This window comes from Triturus cristatus, chromosome 5_2, assembly GCF_964204655.1.
Source record: "Triturus cristatus chromosome 5_2, aTriCri1.1, whole genome shotgun sequence".
NCBI lineage: Eukaryota > Metazoa > Chordata > Amphibia > Caudata > Salamandridae > Triturus > Triturus cristatus.
The window spans coordinates 338,953,237-338,970,311 of NC_140588.1; the positions used below are offsets into that span (position 1 = coordinate 338,953,237).

Sequence of the window (17,075 nt, forward strand, 5' to 3'; positions counted from 1 at the left end):
GGCACCTCTGCGGCCTCCCCATCCACCTCACGGGGCGTGTCCTCTACTACCTTCTTCTCTCCACACTTGGCGTTGGGTTGGGCCATAATTCCAGGGTCCAACCCGGGGTGAGTTCCATGCCTGGCAGCCATGGACCGCGTGACTACGCATGTCCACCGTGGTAATCCCAGCATCTCGGTATGAGCTCGAAACTCTACATCTCTCCATTTGGTGTGCTCCAGGTCGTTCCCTAGCAAGCACCCCACAGGCAAGGCAGGGCTCACCGCAACTCTCAGTAGGCCTTTGACTCCTTCCCACTCAAATGGAACCCGAGCCACTGGATAGTGACTCACACTGCCGTCAGCCAATACGGCCGGATGGAACTTCTCGGGGACTACTTGGTCTGGGGACACCAGCCGCCTCACTACGGTGGTCATGCTGGCACCTGTGTCCCTCAGAGCCTCCACCTCCTCCCCTTTAACTCTCACCCTCTGCTGATATTTATCAGTGTTCGGGGGCAGGGATACTACGGGGACCACCTCTCTATCCCCGAGTGAAACCAGGGTCAGGCCTGTCCACTCCCCTTCCCTATCTAAGGGCAGCTCCACCCCAAGCGCTACACTACTTACCCCGGGGCTCTTCCCGCCCGGTGGGGCTGGGGGTCGCTTGCGACACTTGGGATCTCCTTTGTAGTGTCCAATCTCCCCACATTCGTAGCACCTCACAATCCTTGGCTGCTGACTCCTGTCAGGGTAAGTGGGTTTTGTGGAATTGGACCGGGGTGGGGTTCCTACTCCTTTCCCAAACTTATTCTGGGGGCCTTTTGAGAACAAGAGGTAGCAACCCCACCACTGTGGGGTGTCTCCCCGGGCACTGGACTGTAACGGAATGAGCTTATCGTAGTTGTCAATGAATGCGTTACTCGATTCTACGTTGAGTGTTTAAGATTGTTTTAATTTCACAATCAAATCTTCATTAATCCATGGAAAACTTCATTTCCCAAAATGCAACATCTTTTATCACAACATCGTCTCAATCGACGTTCCAATGCATTTCGGCGTAATGCCTTCGTCAGGGAACATCTAAAACAAAAAGTTTAAGCTGTATATAGTGATACAAGAAAGCTATACATGATACACAGTCCTAATCGCATACATTATAAAGAGGGCTTGCTACCTCTTGTTTGATACTTTCACACTCCGAAACTCACTCCCTCTCAGTCTACGCCTGGAACCCTCCTACATGGTCTTCCGTAAGAAACTTAAAACCCTCCTGTTCCCCAAATAAGAATCTCACATCAATAAACTTATGAGAAAGATACGCTTACGGCACTTTTTTGAAAATATCATTACAAAACCAACTATAGAGATTGAAGATCCACTAAAAGGATTGAGATCCATCAGCTCATATGTAGCCCCCATAAGTCATAAAACCATCGATTTATTCGAACAATTGGTTAAACAAGATTTAGCCAAAATCAACTTCCAAAAAAGAACGCGGTATCGAAATTTCAGCACTAAAGAATTTGCAACCCTAAAATCCATATCTAACAACACTAAGATTACCTGCCAAAAGGCGGATAAAGGGGGAGCCCTTGTAATTCTGAACACCACCTACTATCAAAAACAAGCTGAAACCCACCTAAAAGACGAGAATACCTACATGGAACTGACCTCAAATCCCACTGAGGAGTTCAAAGCGACCCTAACACACATTATACAAAGAGCCTTTGATGGAGGCATCATCAATGAAAAAGTAAAAAAGTACCTAACGCAACCTCAACCCAGGAGTCCCAAGTTCTACATGGTGCCAAAAATTCATAAAGATCCCATTCAACCTCCTTGTCGTCCCATAGTTTCGACACGTGGGAGCATACATGAACCTGTTGGCAAATTTTTGGACAGCTATCTTCAACCATGCGTTCTTAAAATGACATCTTTTCTTAAAGACACTACAGACTTCCTTAATAAACTCAATCTCATAAACATCACCGAAGAGGAAACCACACTACTGTGCACTATAGATGTAAAATCTCTATACACATCTATCCCACATCAAGCAGGCATTGAAGCTGTTGAAAAGGCCCTATTAAACACAGATTATGAAGAAGGAACTTTTAAATTTCACCCTTCTACATTCCTATTTCCAGTGGCAAAACACATGGTATTTACAGAAGACTGGCACTTCGATGGGCAACTGTGCAGCGCCCGCGTACTCCAACATCTTTATGAACTATTTTGAGGAAGAACACATTTTAAATACTCAACCTTGGAAGAACCAAACACTACTATACTTAAGATTCATCGATGACATTTTTATATTATGGAAAGGAAACCACAAAGAACTCAAACACCAAATTACACTATTGAATCTCATTGACGATAGAATTCAATTTACCCATGAGATCAGTGAACACACGATCAACTTCCTGGATGTAAGAGTCACTAAAACTTTGAGATGTTTCGAAACAAATTTGTACAGAAAAACGTCGGACAGAAATAACACCTTGACATATGACAGCTTCCACCCCCAACCACTCAAACAGCCTCTACCATACTCCCAACTATTGAGGGTGAAAAGGATTGTCTCAGACACCGTCAAGTCCACAGAGCAACAAGAAGATATGCTACAGAGATTTAGACAGAGAGGATATCCAGAACACATATTGACACAAGCCAAAGATCGAGCCAGTAATGTCACTAGACAACAACTACTCTCGCCACGACCCAAAACCACGGATGAAAGAATAACATGTGTTAGCAAATACTCCACCATGAGTCAACATTTGAAAAGGTCAGTCAAAAAACACTGGCCTTTCTTACAACTGGAACAGGATTTTAAAAACATCTTCGCCTCTGAGCCAGTATTTGCTTACACCCGTGGTAAAAACGTTGGAGAACTCATTAAACACTCCCTCACAAAGACACCACAAGCTACCTACAAAGGCACGATACCATGTTTGAATTGCAGCAACGGCCACAACATTATTAAGGGAACTTACATCACGCATCCCATGAAAGGACATAAAATCAAATTACAAGTGACAGCCACCTGTGACACTTCCAACATAATCTATTTGTTAAAATGCCCGTGTGGGAAAGTCTACGTTGGCCAAACAGAACGCAAATTAAAAATTCGGTTGAATGAACACAAGAGCAATATGAGAACAAAACAAACCAAATCAATGGTAGCCCACCATTTCATTGAAGCTCAACATCACAACAGCCAACTAAAAGCTTGCATTCTAGAGGTTGTGGAAAAACGAGAAGGAAAAGATAATCATACCTCACTACTGCAAAGAGAAAATTACTGGATTTACCACTTAAATTCATTACACCCGCATGGTATGAATGATAGGGTGGAATTCTCATGCTACCTATAAATCATGAACATCCCTATTAGCCTACTTATCTACCAGTGACATTGCCCGTGGGCACCATATCGGAAGGCTGCCGCCTCATCATTGATTGATTGTGACATTTGTGAATTCACCACTTGTACCATCCAAATAGAATCACTGTTGGTATCATTACACACCAAGTTTCACATTACTAGCCATTTCGCTACGCCCGATATCGCTACTTTTTTAATAAATTTTTTTTTTTTTCTTTTTCATTAACTTTATCCTTCCTCTTCACCTACTCATACAGTCCTCTTTCGACTCCTAGTACTCACACGCAAGCACGTCAATTACGTTTATATTCACACACAGCGATTTAGAATCAGCTGCACACTCACGGAAAACCCTTGAACGTACCGACGGTTCACAGCACCGGTAAGTTCTTGACACTCACTATCAACCACTCATAGTGGGCACTGTTGACTTTCATTTTAATCTCCAACAACCGTTCTATTTAAAAATAGTGATTTCTGTTAGAATTAGCAACCGCTTCAGGAACGTTATTCATCCACACACGGACACATTTTCCGCACACGCCTCCGTTACAGTTGCTATGCAGTTCATTAATGCACCTTAACTGCGATAAAATGTTTATACATTCAGATACCTCCCGATTAACATCTTTATAATGTATGCGATTAGGACTGTGTATCATGTATAGCTTTCTTGTATCACTATATACAGCTTAAACTTTTTGTTTTAGATGTTCCCTGACGAAGGCATTACGCCGAAATGCATTGGAACATCGATTGAGACGATGTTGTGATAAAAGATGTTGCATTTTGGGAAATGAAGTTTTCCATGGATTAATGAAGATTTGATTGTGAAATTAAAACAATCTTAAACACTCAACGTAGAATCGAGTAACGCATTCATTGACAACTACGATAAGCTCATTCCGTTACAGTCCAGTGCCCGGGGAGACACCCCACAGTGGTGGGGTTGCTACCTCTTGTTTGATACTTTCACACTCCGAAGCAGGGAGTGATACCCTGGAGCACGGCACAGATTTTGAAACGTAATGCTAACCACAGCAGTGCACAATTGACCTCTATAGGCCTTTTGAGAACTCCAACCCTGTCCGCCTTTCGAGCCATCTCCCCCGGGGCCCTTGTGAGACACCCGGGTGCTCACCCAAATATCTGCCTCCTCCGCAAGCTCACGGGGATCCGTTAACTTGCGGTCCACCAGATGTTGGCGCAGCTCCGGAAAGCACTTATCCAAGAGGTGCTCCCGTAAAAAAAAGATTGTACACCCCTTGGTAGTCCTGCACCTCGCTGCCACTCACCCAACCATCTAGTGCCTTACGGGCATAGTAAAAAAAATCCACCCAAGTCTGTGTGGACAGCTTATGGCTGCCACGGAACTTCTGCCTGTACCTCTCGGGGTTGAGACCAAATTTCTTGAGTAAGGCCTCTTTCATGGGGGCATACCTGACCTGATCCACCTTGGTTAAGTATAACAGGGTGTCCCTGACATTGGGAGGTATATAGCGATACAGGCCCCCTCCCCAATTGCTCTCGGGAACCCCATGGGCGGTCAAGGCCACCTCGTATGCTTCCAACCACTTGGCAATATCATCCCCCACTGTGTAGCTGGCAATGACTTCTTTGGGTAAATAACATTTTGACTCATGGGACTCTCTTGGTACGCTGCCACCATTGTCCTTATTGGAAGCGTTTAACTGGAGGGCGCGCAGCTCCAACTCCTTCAGCTGAAGCTCGTGCGCCAGCTTCTTTTCCTCCATTGCCCATCTCTTGTTTTCTCTTTCTCTCTCTCTCTCATGTTCCAATTTGGCCAACTCCCACTTTAACTGCCTCTCCTCCCTCCTGTCCTCATACTCCTCTGGAGATGTGCTCCTCCTAGACCCTGTCCTACTACTGGCCCCAGAACGTCTCCCTGGGGGCACATTTTCGGACATATCCACATTGAGTATGTCTAGGACTTCCTGGGCGCTCTCCTCCTGAGGTGCATCTGGCGCCTCCTGGCCCTCATCCTCTCTCCCTTCTGGGTGGGGGTCTACCCATGCCCATATGGCGGTACGGAGTTCCGGTCCTTTGGCCCTTCGCACCCCTGGCACCCCCATGCCCTGCCCGAATACCCTCAGTTGCCTTACAGTGTACCCCTCGAGGTCAGCTAACCGGAACTCCATCGTGACAGGTGGGGACCTAGATACTAAGGAAGAAAAACTCTAGGATATGGGTGACAGTTACCAGCTAACCAGGATTTTACACCCTCAGTCTGGACAATGGAATGTAATCAGTGCAGTAATAACAGTTGCAGAGCTTCAATACAATAGGCGTTTAATCGTGGCGCCCTCCGCTTCACGGAAGGGTGCTGTATGGTCACAAGTCCTAATCCCACTGCTCGCCAACAATGTAAGACTTGGGGTCACCAAGCCCTAAGGGGGTAACGTGACTCAAGCGGCTGGGCACCCAAAGGCTTATGTGTAAAGCGACCATACAACACACACATCCTCTGAAGCAGGAGATGCACACAATAAGGGACGCCACACAGTAGGATTTATGCAAAAGACTCAAGTTTATATAAGCAGTCAGATGTAAAAGCAGTTCATTAGAGGCAAATGCAGTTCATTAGATGTCAATGGCATTATTTACATCGTATAGCATTTGATTCACCAGCATTTCATAATGGTGCCCTAGGCAGTACCTGATTACATCAGCGTTATAATCACCAGCGATTCACTATGGGGCAATAGGTCACACTTGTATACCTTAGCACCAGTGGCAGGAGCCCTCCTTCATAGGTTCCGTGGTAATATCTGGCGCACCTGGGGGAGCGGTAAACACAGCGGTTAATCCTAGCGCTGCGCTCCTCCTCCCTCTAGTATTGCTTTCTGCCGTGGGCACCCCACGTAGCGGCTAATGATCAGCGCGGTAAAAGATAAGACTGGGAATCATAGCGCCACACCTGGGAACTAGTAGTGACTCAGGGCAGACTTCGCGGGCCTCCCGCGACTCATGGCACCACTAGCGCTTCCGTGCGAAATCACAGCGCTACTTGTAATACTCAGGCATGAGCACTTTCGAGCAGAGCCTACAAACACAGCGCTACTCGTAACAAGCGAGCCTTGAACCCTTTTGAGCAGAGCCTATGAACACAGCGTTACTCGTAATATTCAGGCATAGGACACTTCCGAGCAGAGCCTACAAACACAGCGCTACTCGTAATAAGCAAGCCTTGAACCCTTTTGAGCAGAGCCTATGAACACAGCGTTACTCGTAATAATCAGGCCTAGTACACTTCTGAGCAGAGCCTACAAACACAGCGCTACTCGTAATAAGCGAGCCTTGAACCCTTTTGAGCAAAGCCTATGAACACAGCGTTACTCGTAATAATCAGGCATAGGACACTTCCGAGCAGAGCCTACAAACACAGCGCTACTCGTACTTGACAAGTCTCAAGTAGGCGGTCCACTGATACGCAGCAGTCTCCAAGGAAGGGGCACTCCCTCGGAGGGGTGTCAGAGTCTCCGGTGAACAGGGGGGGGGGGACTCCCACGGAGGGGAACCAGTGTCGTAGGGTGCGGTGCCACTCCCGATCTGTAGGGGGCGCACCGGGTCCGTCCCACGCCTCCCGGGGAGCAGGGGGGGTGAGTCCCCGGCCTCCACTCGGCCACGCTACCTCCCAGCCCCCGGGGGTTACCTTGATCTCGGCGTCCTGGGGCGTCCGACACCGCTCCGGACTCCGCAGTCGATACCTCAGCGACGGGGGCCGGTCACGGCCTCTCACACCTCCTCCAGCAGCTGCGACGGCAGCGATGGGGCCCCGGGCTTCTTCGCGGGCCTCGACGTGATGATGGTTCAAGCTTCCGGCCTCCGGGCCGCGGCGGTGAGTGCGCTCTGGTCCCCGCGTCAGGGGGGTGGGTCAAATTAAGCGGGAGCGCTCAGCGCTCAAAGTGGATTGATGCAGGGGATCTCAGGCCGGGTCAGGGAGCGCAGGGGTCACAGCGCTAGGACCTGGTTGATCCCCAGCAGTCCAGCATTCAATCGTAACGTGAAGTTTCAGCATTCAGTTTTGTCATGCAGTCTCAGCAATCGGTTTCAGCATTCAGTTCTGGCATGAAGTTTCAGCATTCAGTTCTGGCATAAAGTTTCAGCATTCAGTCCTGGCATGAAGTTTCAGCATTCAGTTCTGGCATAAAGTTACAGCATTCAGTCCTGGCATGAAGTTTCAGCATTCAGTTCTTGCGGCGCAGATGTCACTGGCGCCCTTGGGGGGGGTTCTGTTCCTTGGGGTTAGGGACTGAGTTGGTGACTAGTTCCTTCCTAGTCAAACTTAGCAGATGGCCCCTGGGTTGTCCTATCACTGGGCTAGATCAGTGGGCTGTACAGGATCCCTCACTCACTTAAAAGGCAGTACCTAAGTCCTGTCACTTTCAGAGGCATAAGTCCCTGGCTAGGCCCTACCGCCTAAACTCCTGCGTGGATTTTCCCCAGGTCTGCTTTACTCCCACTGGCCAACTGACTAGAAAAAGTTCCCTCCCTCTGTTAAGTAGCCCTAGGTCAGGTGACCTCTATCAAAGGCGGCAAAAGTAAAAACCCCACCTCCCTTCTAGAAGGTTCCAGCACATTCCAGGAGCTTTCCCATTCTACCTATGGGACAAAAAAGGCGGGCTGGTGTCGCAACATTGTTGTGGGGTTCCAGCCAGCTCCTGGCAGCTAGGGTGCTACTAGTAAAGACCACTCCGCAGTAGCAGGGGCCTGTGGCAGCCATCTTGGGAGAAGGGAGCACCTGCACCTTAACACTGATTGGCAATGAAAAGGCGCCCGGAGACCTAAGTCCAACATAAAAATGAGGGTGGAAAAAATGAGGCACGATCAAAAATAGATGGGGAGACCACCCTAGGGCTGACAGGTCTAACACAGTCCTTCTCACTCAGGCAGCAGGGCAACAGAGTTGCAGTCCTTCTTGCCGAGCAGCAGCAGCCCTTCTGAGTCTTCCACAGACACAGAGGTGTACCAAAGAATTGGGTCTGAGGGTACAATATTCATACCTGGTGCCCACTCTGAAGTATGAGAAGGTTCTGGAGGTTTCCACGCCCAGAGGTGCTTGGGATTCCCTGCCTTGCTGCCATGGCCCTAGCTTGTCTGAGGTCACAAAGTACTAGTATCACATCCTTTGTGAGAGTGCTCAGGCAGAGCCGTTGTGATATGGAAGCGTGGTAGGTGGTAGATCCTCCCCTCCATTAAGTCAGAGGTGACTCATCCTGCCAACCACTATTCCCCTTTGTCTTACTGCCTGGGAACAACACACAAAGACCAACTGCCAGCTATATCTAGTCATGTGACCCAAGATACAGACTGCAGGGCACAAATGGTTGGTACAGAAAATGCCAACTTTCTAAATGTGGCATTTATAGAAATGTGATTCTAAATCCAACTTTACCATTACAGAGGGATTTAAATTAAAATTCTTAGACGCCAAACCCGAAATTCCTACCTGCTCCCACTTGAAAATTATCACGTATTGAATGTGATAAATTAATCTAATGTTATCCTTTGTGAGAGGTAGGCCTCAAAGTAGTTTTTCACAACCAGGACATGTAAAACTTAACAGAACATGTCCAACTTTTTAAATACATTGCACCCAGGCCTATAGGCTGTTTAGGGCCTATGCTTGCGGTGACATATGTATTTAAAAATAAGGTATAGTCCTGGCAAAAGGTTTATTTTGTCAGGTTGAAATGGCAGTTTGAAACTGAACATACAGGCTGCCATGGCAGGCTTGAGACATGTTTAAAGAGCTACTCAAGGGGTGGCACAATAAGTGCTGCAGGCCCACCAGCAGCATTCAATTTATAGGCCCTGGGTATATGTAGTACCACTTTACTAAGCACTTACAAGTAAATTAAATAGGCCAATTGGGTGTAAGTCAATTTTACCATGCTGAAAGAAGAGAGCACATGCACTTTAGAACTGGTTAGAAGTGGTAAAGTGTGCAGAAACAAAAACAGGTTCAGAAAAAAGGAGGGTGTAGGCAAACAGTTTGAGGGTGACCCTGCAGAAAGGGTCAAGTACAACACCGATTATCACAATACTAAAAACACATCTCACAACTTGTGACTACAAGTTATTTAGGTGAGAGTCCAAATGCTTAAACAGTTGTACTCTACTAAGTTATGTTGTTGAAACGATCCATGGCCTAGACCACCTTTTAAAGTAGAGATAAGGTTCTAACTTTAAATCAGGAATAATCAAAGCATTTTTGGGTAATTTTTAGGTGCCCTTCAGAACAATAGGATATAATCTGAAAGCGGGAACTATCAATCACCACTCCGCCATTCCACCCAGATCGGAATGGCTGGTCACCATACTAATGGCACTTAAAACTGCCTGTCTGATTTAGATATTACAGTTGGCCTATAAGCATTTTCCTGTACAAGCAATAAAAATGGTGTCAATGAATTACCCAATAAGTCATCAAACTGAGTGGCGATCCTTGAATTACCCACATAAACCTTGAAAAATCTGAACTATCACTTACCATGAAATTAGCTGCACAAGACTTTAAATTCTGTGCATATTCTTGAGGTTGTACAAATATGGTTTCAAGCTCATGGAGGCACACATTTCTAACCAGAGGTAACATTTGCGTTGTTTTGAAGTTTATCAATAAAATGTCAATTAAATACTAAGCATCGTAGGTTTAATGTTCAAGAAATGATGGATAGATGGATTCATATTGAATAATCCATGTCATTACAATTTGAAAAATTGATTGTTGGGTTCAGGTGAGAGAAATATTCCTGTTTCGGACTGCAATACACGAGGAAGATTGATGTAAAATGAAAGTCAAAGAATAAGAAACATGCATTGGCAAAGACAGTAGGTCTGTCATTTAATATGTTAACACATGCAAAGAACATTTGGTTGTGATTGTGTTTGCATGCATTAGTATATTGAAGCCAACCTATTGCCTTTGAAAATGCCTGTTTAAACTTTTCCTGTTTTCAATGGGCCTCATTTACTATATTTTGACGCACTGCAGCGCAGCATGTCTTCCTGCTATGGCGTTGTGTTTCAAAATAAAACGGCAGGAATACGCCGTATCTACAAGATGTGGTGCATTCCTGTCTTTCTCCCCTGACCCGGCGCATATACAGTAGCTGTGTGCCAACATAGACACCCTTGTGTTCATGTTCCAAGAGTGCATGCATTACAGGGATGATTGTTTTTGTGCAGGAAAGAACATAATCCTGCACAAAAACAATCATTGATGGCATTTTCCTCTTTCTATGCATGCACACATAATGCTATTACCCCTTGCCTGAACATCGCAAACTTTGTTACTGACTCTGCTCAGGACCAACAAAATCAAAATATCTTGAGGAATAATCAGCTTAAGGTCCCAAGGTTATAGAATATTGGACTTTTCTCTTATGAAAAACTAACGGTGTACAACTTAGCTACATAACGTCTTATTATTTGTTTTTTGTATATGTCTGTGTAAATAAATGTAAATATTATGTACAGGATACTTGTGTGAATAGCAAAAAAATATAGGAGCCTATTGTTGTAGAGTTTACCCTGTATATAGAAAATTGTGAAAATAAGCAAAATGATATTGGTTCTCTCAGCCAAATAAAAAGGACTGATGATCAAATATTTCTTGCAATTTATGGGTTCAGAGGTAAATATATGTTCATAATAGTCTATCGATTCTGGCCTCTGATACCCTTATTGAATCAATCCCCTATTTTTCATACTCTGCACACATAATGCAGCACGCATTGAAAGAGGGAAAAACGAGTAAGTATTTCTCCTCGTTGTGCCACTCTTATGCCTCCCCTAGGGAGGTGTAGGATTCTGATGCATTCCCAGTTTTGCAAAACGTTGTAAATCTGGGAATGTGTCAGGTTCCATGAATGTTGAGTGGTAACACACACAGTAACACCCAGGGAACACCCCTTTCATGCACAGTGATGCACGAAAGGGGTCCATATTTACAAGACCATGAAAAATCAAGCAGGGTAACATTATGTGGCCTTGCAAATATGGGCAAGCCAATTGAGCTGCTGGTGCATTAAACAAAAGTGAAGCACGAGCAGCGCAATGAGCTTGTAAATGAAGCCCAATATGCACACCAATTGGCATGAATAACAATATGACAAAAGTAAAAAGAACAGATGATGGACAGAATGCTGAACAAATCTAACACTCACCCCCAGTCACAGATCTGGGTTTAATCCATAATTTGCTCACTACAATACCACAGTTTGGACCCAGCCATATGTAAATCAGTGTTGACCCTGCTCCCCATGGGAAAAATCCAGTCCAAACTGCCAAGCCAGGTCCTCCTTGGACCAAAAACAAGCATCCTGGGACCGGTTTCGGGATATCACCCCTCATCAGCCAGGCTAGCTTGAATCAAATGGCTCAGTGAACACAGGACCCAGGTCTGGGCATACTCTTCGCACTTAGGGTGAGAAAAGCACATAGAAAAGTTTATGGACAGAATACTGAACAAATAAAACACTCACCCCGAATCACAGATCTAGGTTTAATCCATCATATTTTTGCTCACCATGCCACCCTAGTATGGACCAATCCATATACAAATCAGTCTTGACCCTGCTCGCCATGGGAACAGTCCACCCGAATTGCCAGGTCAGGTCCTCCCTGGACCGGAAGCAAGTATCCTGGGAGGAGAGTTTCGAGCACCACTTCACCGAAGTTTGTGATGCACCGCTCTGAAGCAGCCCAGGCTCTGCATGGTCTTTGATCGACACATCGCCTTCACCCCAGCGTTCCGACTTTGACACAGTAGAATTGCTGCATCGCGCTGTTGACACAGATGCATCCTCGACGCCGCGTCTCCTTCAGGAGCCAAGGCCTTGCACCCACAACTGGTACGTCACCTCCTCTGCGCAATGCATCGTCACAGAGCGGCAAAACTTTCACAACCCTGCACTCCCTTACGAAACCGATGCATTATTTGTATCCGCAACAACTCACCTCCTCTGTCCAATGCATCGTCTTTGATTTCCGATGCAGCCAAGGTAGTGTAAGGGGGTCTGCGTGATTCCTGTATCCGGCCCACGCTCCATCACGGCCAGACTAAACGTTTGGATTTGTCCCGGTCATGAGCTACAGGATAGACCCAGTTGGAACTATAGACTTCTAAACACTGCATTTTGATTAAATCTTTAAAAATTCATATCTTGATTTGTGTATGTTGCATTTTTGTTGTGTTGGTCTTGTGTTACTCAGATAAACATTAGCTATTTTTCTAAACTGTTGTGGTGTTTTCAATGTGTTACTTGTGTGTGCACAAATACTTTACACATTGCCTCTTTAGTTTAGCCTGACTGCTCCGTGTCAAGCTTCCTGAAGGTGAGCACATGTAAACTTTTAGTGTGTACTACACCTACCCTACTTGGATAGGGTACATACCTCTGCCAACTAGAGACCCCATTTCTAACAATGATATAGATAGATAGATAGATAGATAGATAGATAGATAGATAGATAGATAGATAGATAGATAGATAGATAGATAGATAGATAGATAGATAGATAGATAGATAGATAGATAGATAGATAGATAGATAGATAGATAGATAGATAGATAGATAGATAGATAGATAGATAGATAAATGATGAAGCGCAAACTGATATCCGGATAGGTGCACTGGCGCTGGAAGGCTGGCAAGGTGGAAGGGAGTCAGTGGAAAACTAAAGAATTACACAACTCAGGCACCAGAAAGGAGAAGGCTCTTCCACTTGATCTACAGCAACAAATTCGAAAAACGCTCAGCGCCATCTGTCTCCTGATGGAGAGTTCTCCTTGGTGAATATAGTATGATTCTACTTTGAATAGAGGCGGTAAAAGGTGTGGTGGCTAATGCAGAGGGGTTCTAAAGTGCGATGTTACAGAGGAACAAGGGGGTACATTAAGTAACAATCTTGCTGCCAAATTGTGAATGAGTTAAAGAACTGCAGTGACTTTTTGTGACAATCCAAGATAAAGGGAGTTGCCATAATCAATGCACAACATAATGACTGCCTGAACAACTGAATAGCAAATCCCAGGGTGGAAAACATGGAGAACTTTCAGGAGCATCCGCAGATAGTAGAAGTATTTAGAAAAAACGTTATTGATTTTTAAATGACAAAGAGACATCTACACATACTCCCAAATATTTGCAGATTGTTTGGGAGACCACTAAGAGGGAATTAAATAATGGCAGCACTGCCAAGATGAGTAGCTGGGTCTTATCGTCATTCAGCTTTAAAGAATTTAAGTTTATCCATGGGACAACGGCGGTCAAACAGACATAGGGTCCGATTCACAGAACTAACTTAAGACAAAATCCTAAACTTACTACCATTTTGGTATTCACAGAAGGCACTTACTCATTTTGGTATTCACAGAAGGCACTTACTCATTTTGGCATTCACAGAAGTAAGGAGTCCTAACTTTAGGACTCCTAAATGCCTTCTGTGAATACCAAAAGTCTTAAAGTTAGGATTTTTCTCAGTTTAGGAGTTGTAAAGTTAGGACTCCTAACTTTAGGACTCCTAAATGCCTTCTGTGAATACCGAAAGTCTTAAAGTTAGGATTTTTCTCGGTTTAGGAGTAGCAAAGTTAGGAATCCTAAATGCCTTCTGTGAATACCGAAAGTCTTAAAGTTAGACTTTTTCTCAGTTGAGGAGTAGTAAAGTTAGGACTCCTAAATGCCTTCTATGAATACCGAAAGTCTTAAAGTTAGGATTTTTCTCAGTTTAGGAGTAGTGAAATGGCAGGATGACAAGATTACTGATAGAGTATTATCTCTCAGATAAGGATGTAGCCAGTCTATAGCTTTATGTCTGATGTCTATAGTGGCAAGCCTTTGACAATGAAAGCCAGTATCATAGCTGGTGCTAAAATCAAGAATAATCAACGCCAGATTGCCTCCTTTGTCAAGCAACATCTGAATGTCATCAATGACAGCAAGTAAGGCAGTTTTATTGTTGTGGAGAGCGGAATCTAGCTTGTGCGCTGTTCTGAAGGCAATTGGACTCAATAAAAGCATAAACCTGAGTATTTAGCTCTTTTTCAAAATGAGTAGATGGAACTTGAATTTAGAAAATGGGAAGATAGTTAGCCATGCAGGATCAAGATAGGCTTTTATCAGTAATGGTAAGACCAGTGCATCTTTCCAGGCTTGAGGAAAAGGAGCAAGATACAAAACATTATTACACAAGGAAAGAAGTTGGGGTGTATAAAGAAAAGAGTCAGATGAACACTCCAAGGAGTTCAGGGGTCCTCTGGAAATAAGGATTTGGTATTGCAAATGTAAGACAGTAACCAATCCACTCATCGGACAGAACTGAGATAGAGTAGAGGAGACCCTGGAATGGACAGTTGCTATCTCAGTGACTAATTTGAAGGTAGATTCCTCCTATTAAGGTGGCAAAAGGACAGATAGATATGCACACTGACAGGAAATTAGTGGGGCAGACAAACAGGTAGACAAATTAGCAGATATGCAGACAAAAAGATAGACAGCTATGCAGCAGGTAGACAACCAGCGGGAAGACATGCATTCATGCATAATAGATAGATAGATAGATAGATAGATAGATAGATAGATAGATAGATAGATAGATAGATAGATAGATAGATAGATAGATAGATTGATTGATTGATTGATTGATTGATTGATTGAGAAATCCACCTTTACTGCATGGTCATCACAGATTTTTCACCTTTTTCCAAGCCCAAAAAGCTATTTTCATTGGGGCGGGCCTAGCTGCCCTATGTAGAAAACCATAGTGAAGATTAAAATCCTAATATAGATAACTGAAGAAATGGATCCGCTAAAAAAGCAATTAAACCTCTCTTTCTCATAGTTACTAAAAATCCAATTCGATGGTCAAGTGGGATTGTAATAAATATTATGGAAAATTACACACTCAGAAAATCACACTTCAATCAAATATTCAAACACCTCAAAATCCGCCACTGAATCCCTATCCACATGTACTCCCTTTTCAAACTCCTCACACAACTACAAAGCATCACACAACCAAGGCCCGGCATACATCAACCACCTCGTCCTGTTTCACACCCTGGTGAAATACTCAGCTCGGCTAAGCTGCTCCTAGCCCATGTCCCCCACATCTGCCAAGCCACAGCTGGAGGTTGAGCTTCCTTCTGCAACAACCCCAAAATCTGAAACACACTCCCCTACCACGTCAAAGCAGCCAGCCCGTCCTTGAATTCCATAGAAGCTGAAAACCTGACTCTTCCAATAAGCCCCCAGACAGACCAGCATCCTCCCCCCAGACCCCTCAGGTGCCAGGATATCCTCATGTGTGATACAGACTTAGCGTAACATAGCAATATAATCAGTATTCCCATTAAAATAAGAAAATAAAGTTCACTTGAAAGTAAGAGCAATAAAAGTACGAAACAGCATAATACTTGCTAGTTCTATTTTTTTAAAGAAAACCTTTGTTTTGTGTTTTTGATGATTTTTTTGCGTAAAAAATGACACTGATAAATAAGTGCATGTATCTATCTTGTTAGATCATATTTCAAGTAAGAATTTCGTTGTCATGCAGAATGTGCAGTTTTTAGTGGGTGGAGCATTCTTATAAAGATAGTTTCTGCACTCACTAACCTGTCCTTTCCTTGTGGAAAACAATGCACATTGCATGAAATGCACCTCTTAGGAGCATGGATAGTATACCAAACAGCTAAGAGCATGATGGGGAGAGAGAAATACTCCTCTGGCTGATCCAAGATGTGATTGACAAAGCCTTATAGCACAGTTTATAAGGGGCTGACCTAAAGCCTACTCACGTTATATTGTAAACAATAGGTTATGCAGACTGCTAACACGAGGAAGCCAGATCTAAAAACACAAAGTGGCCAATGGCCATTTCTAACTTTAACATTGATACTGACCTGCCTAAGAAGAGTTTCATATAATATTTTTATACAGTACATTGTTTTAGTAATGTTTTATAAAATGTTTGTTTTTATAGTGATTATTTTCTTGTGCAGCCAATCAGCTGATAGCGGTTGGCTTGTTTTGTGCCATTTTCTGATGATGCTGTGTCCTTATTTTCGCAGTTGACACATTGAGGGATGATAAGTAGAGGGTTTGGCATCTACAAAAACAGGGGAATAGTAAGGTCGGGGCTAATCAATAGTAGAGTGGGGAAGCAACTGAGAAAGGAGAGACTGGATTTGGGTACTTTTCAAAATTTAGAATGTTTTGGGAAAAATAGTGTCACTATACTAGCGGGTGGAGAGCAAAGAGAGTAAAATCTTGATCTGAGATCTGAAAAACAACAAAATTCATAAATGGAGCAGGAGTGTGTACTGGCCATGGATACAGCTGCACCTTTGTAACCCACATTACTTTTTCATCAACATTATTCTAGAATTCTGGTAACATGTTCCAATTAATTTACCCACAGGTTCTTCATTTTGATATGATAACCGGTACTGGAGGCTGTACTAAGAAAGCACGCAAGGTGATGTTTCAGCAAAATACCTGAATTAAAATATATGCTATTTTCTTCGTCTTGCTTCCAGATTACAAAAATGTATTCATGTTTAAAAAATGCTTTTACTTTTCTTTGTGGGGTCCTCATGGCATTTCTCTTTTTTAGGATGACTGTAAACTAACCTTTTCTTTCAACCTTTTTTGTGGTTTTACCTACTACCCTTTTCT

General features: G+C 44.0%; 1 protein-coding gene across 3 annotated transcripts in view; it reads left to right on the forward strand.

The window, feature by feature from the left end:
- LOC146822958 (leukocyte elastase inhibitor-like) overlaps positions 1-17,075 on the forward strand; it is a 92,877-nt gene that overhangs the window by 38,172 nt on the left and 37,630 nt on the right. For all 3 annotated transcript variants that reach the window (XM_085607116.1, XM_085607118.1, XM_085607117.1), the window contains exon 4: positions 16,819-16,875. In XM_085607116.1, coding sequence (XP_085463242.1) covers positions 16,819-16,875 — 57 coding nt within the window. The remainder of the gene's footprint in view (positions 1-16,818; positions 16,876-17,075) is intronic.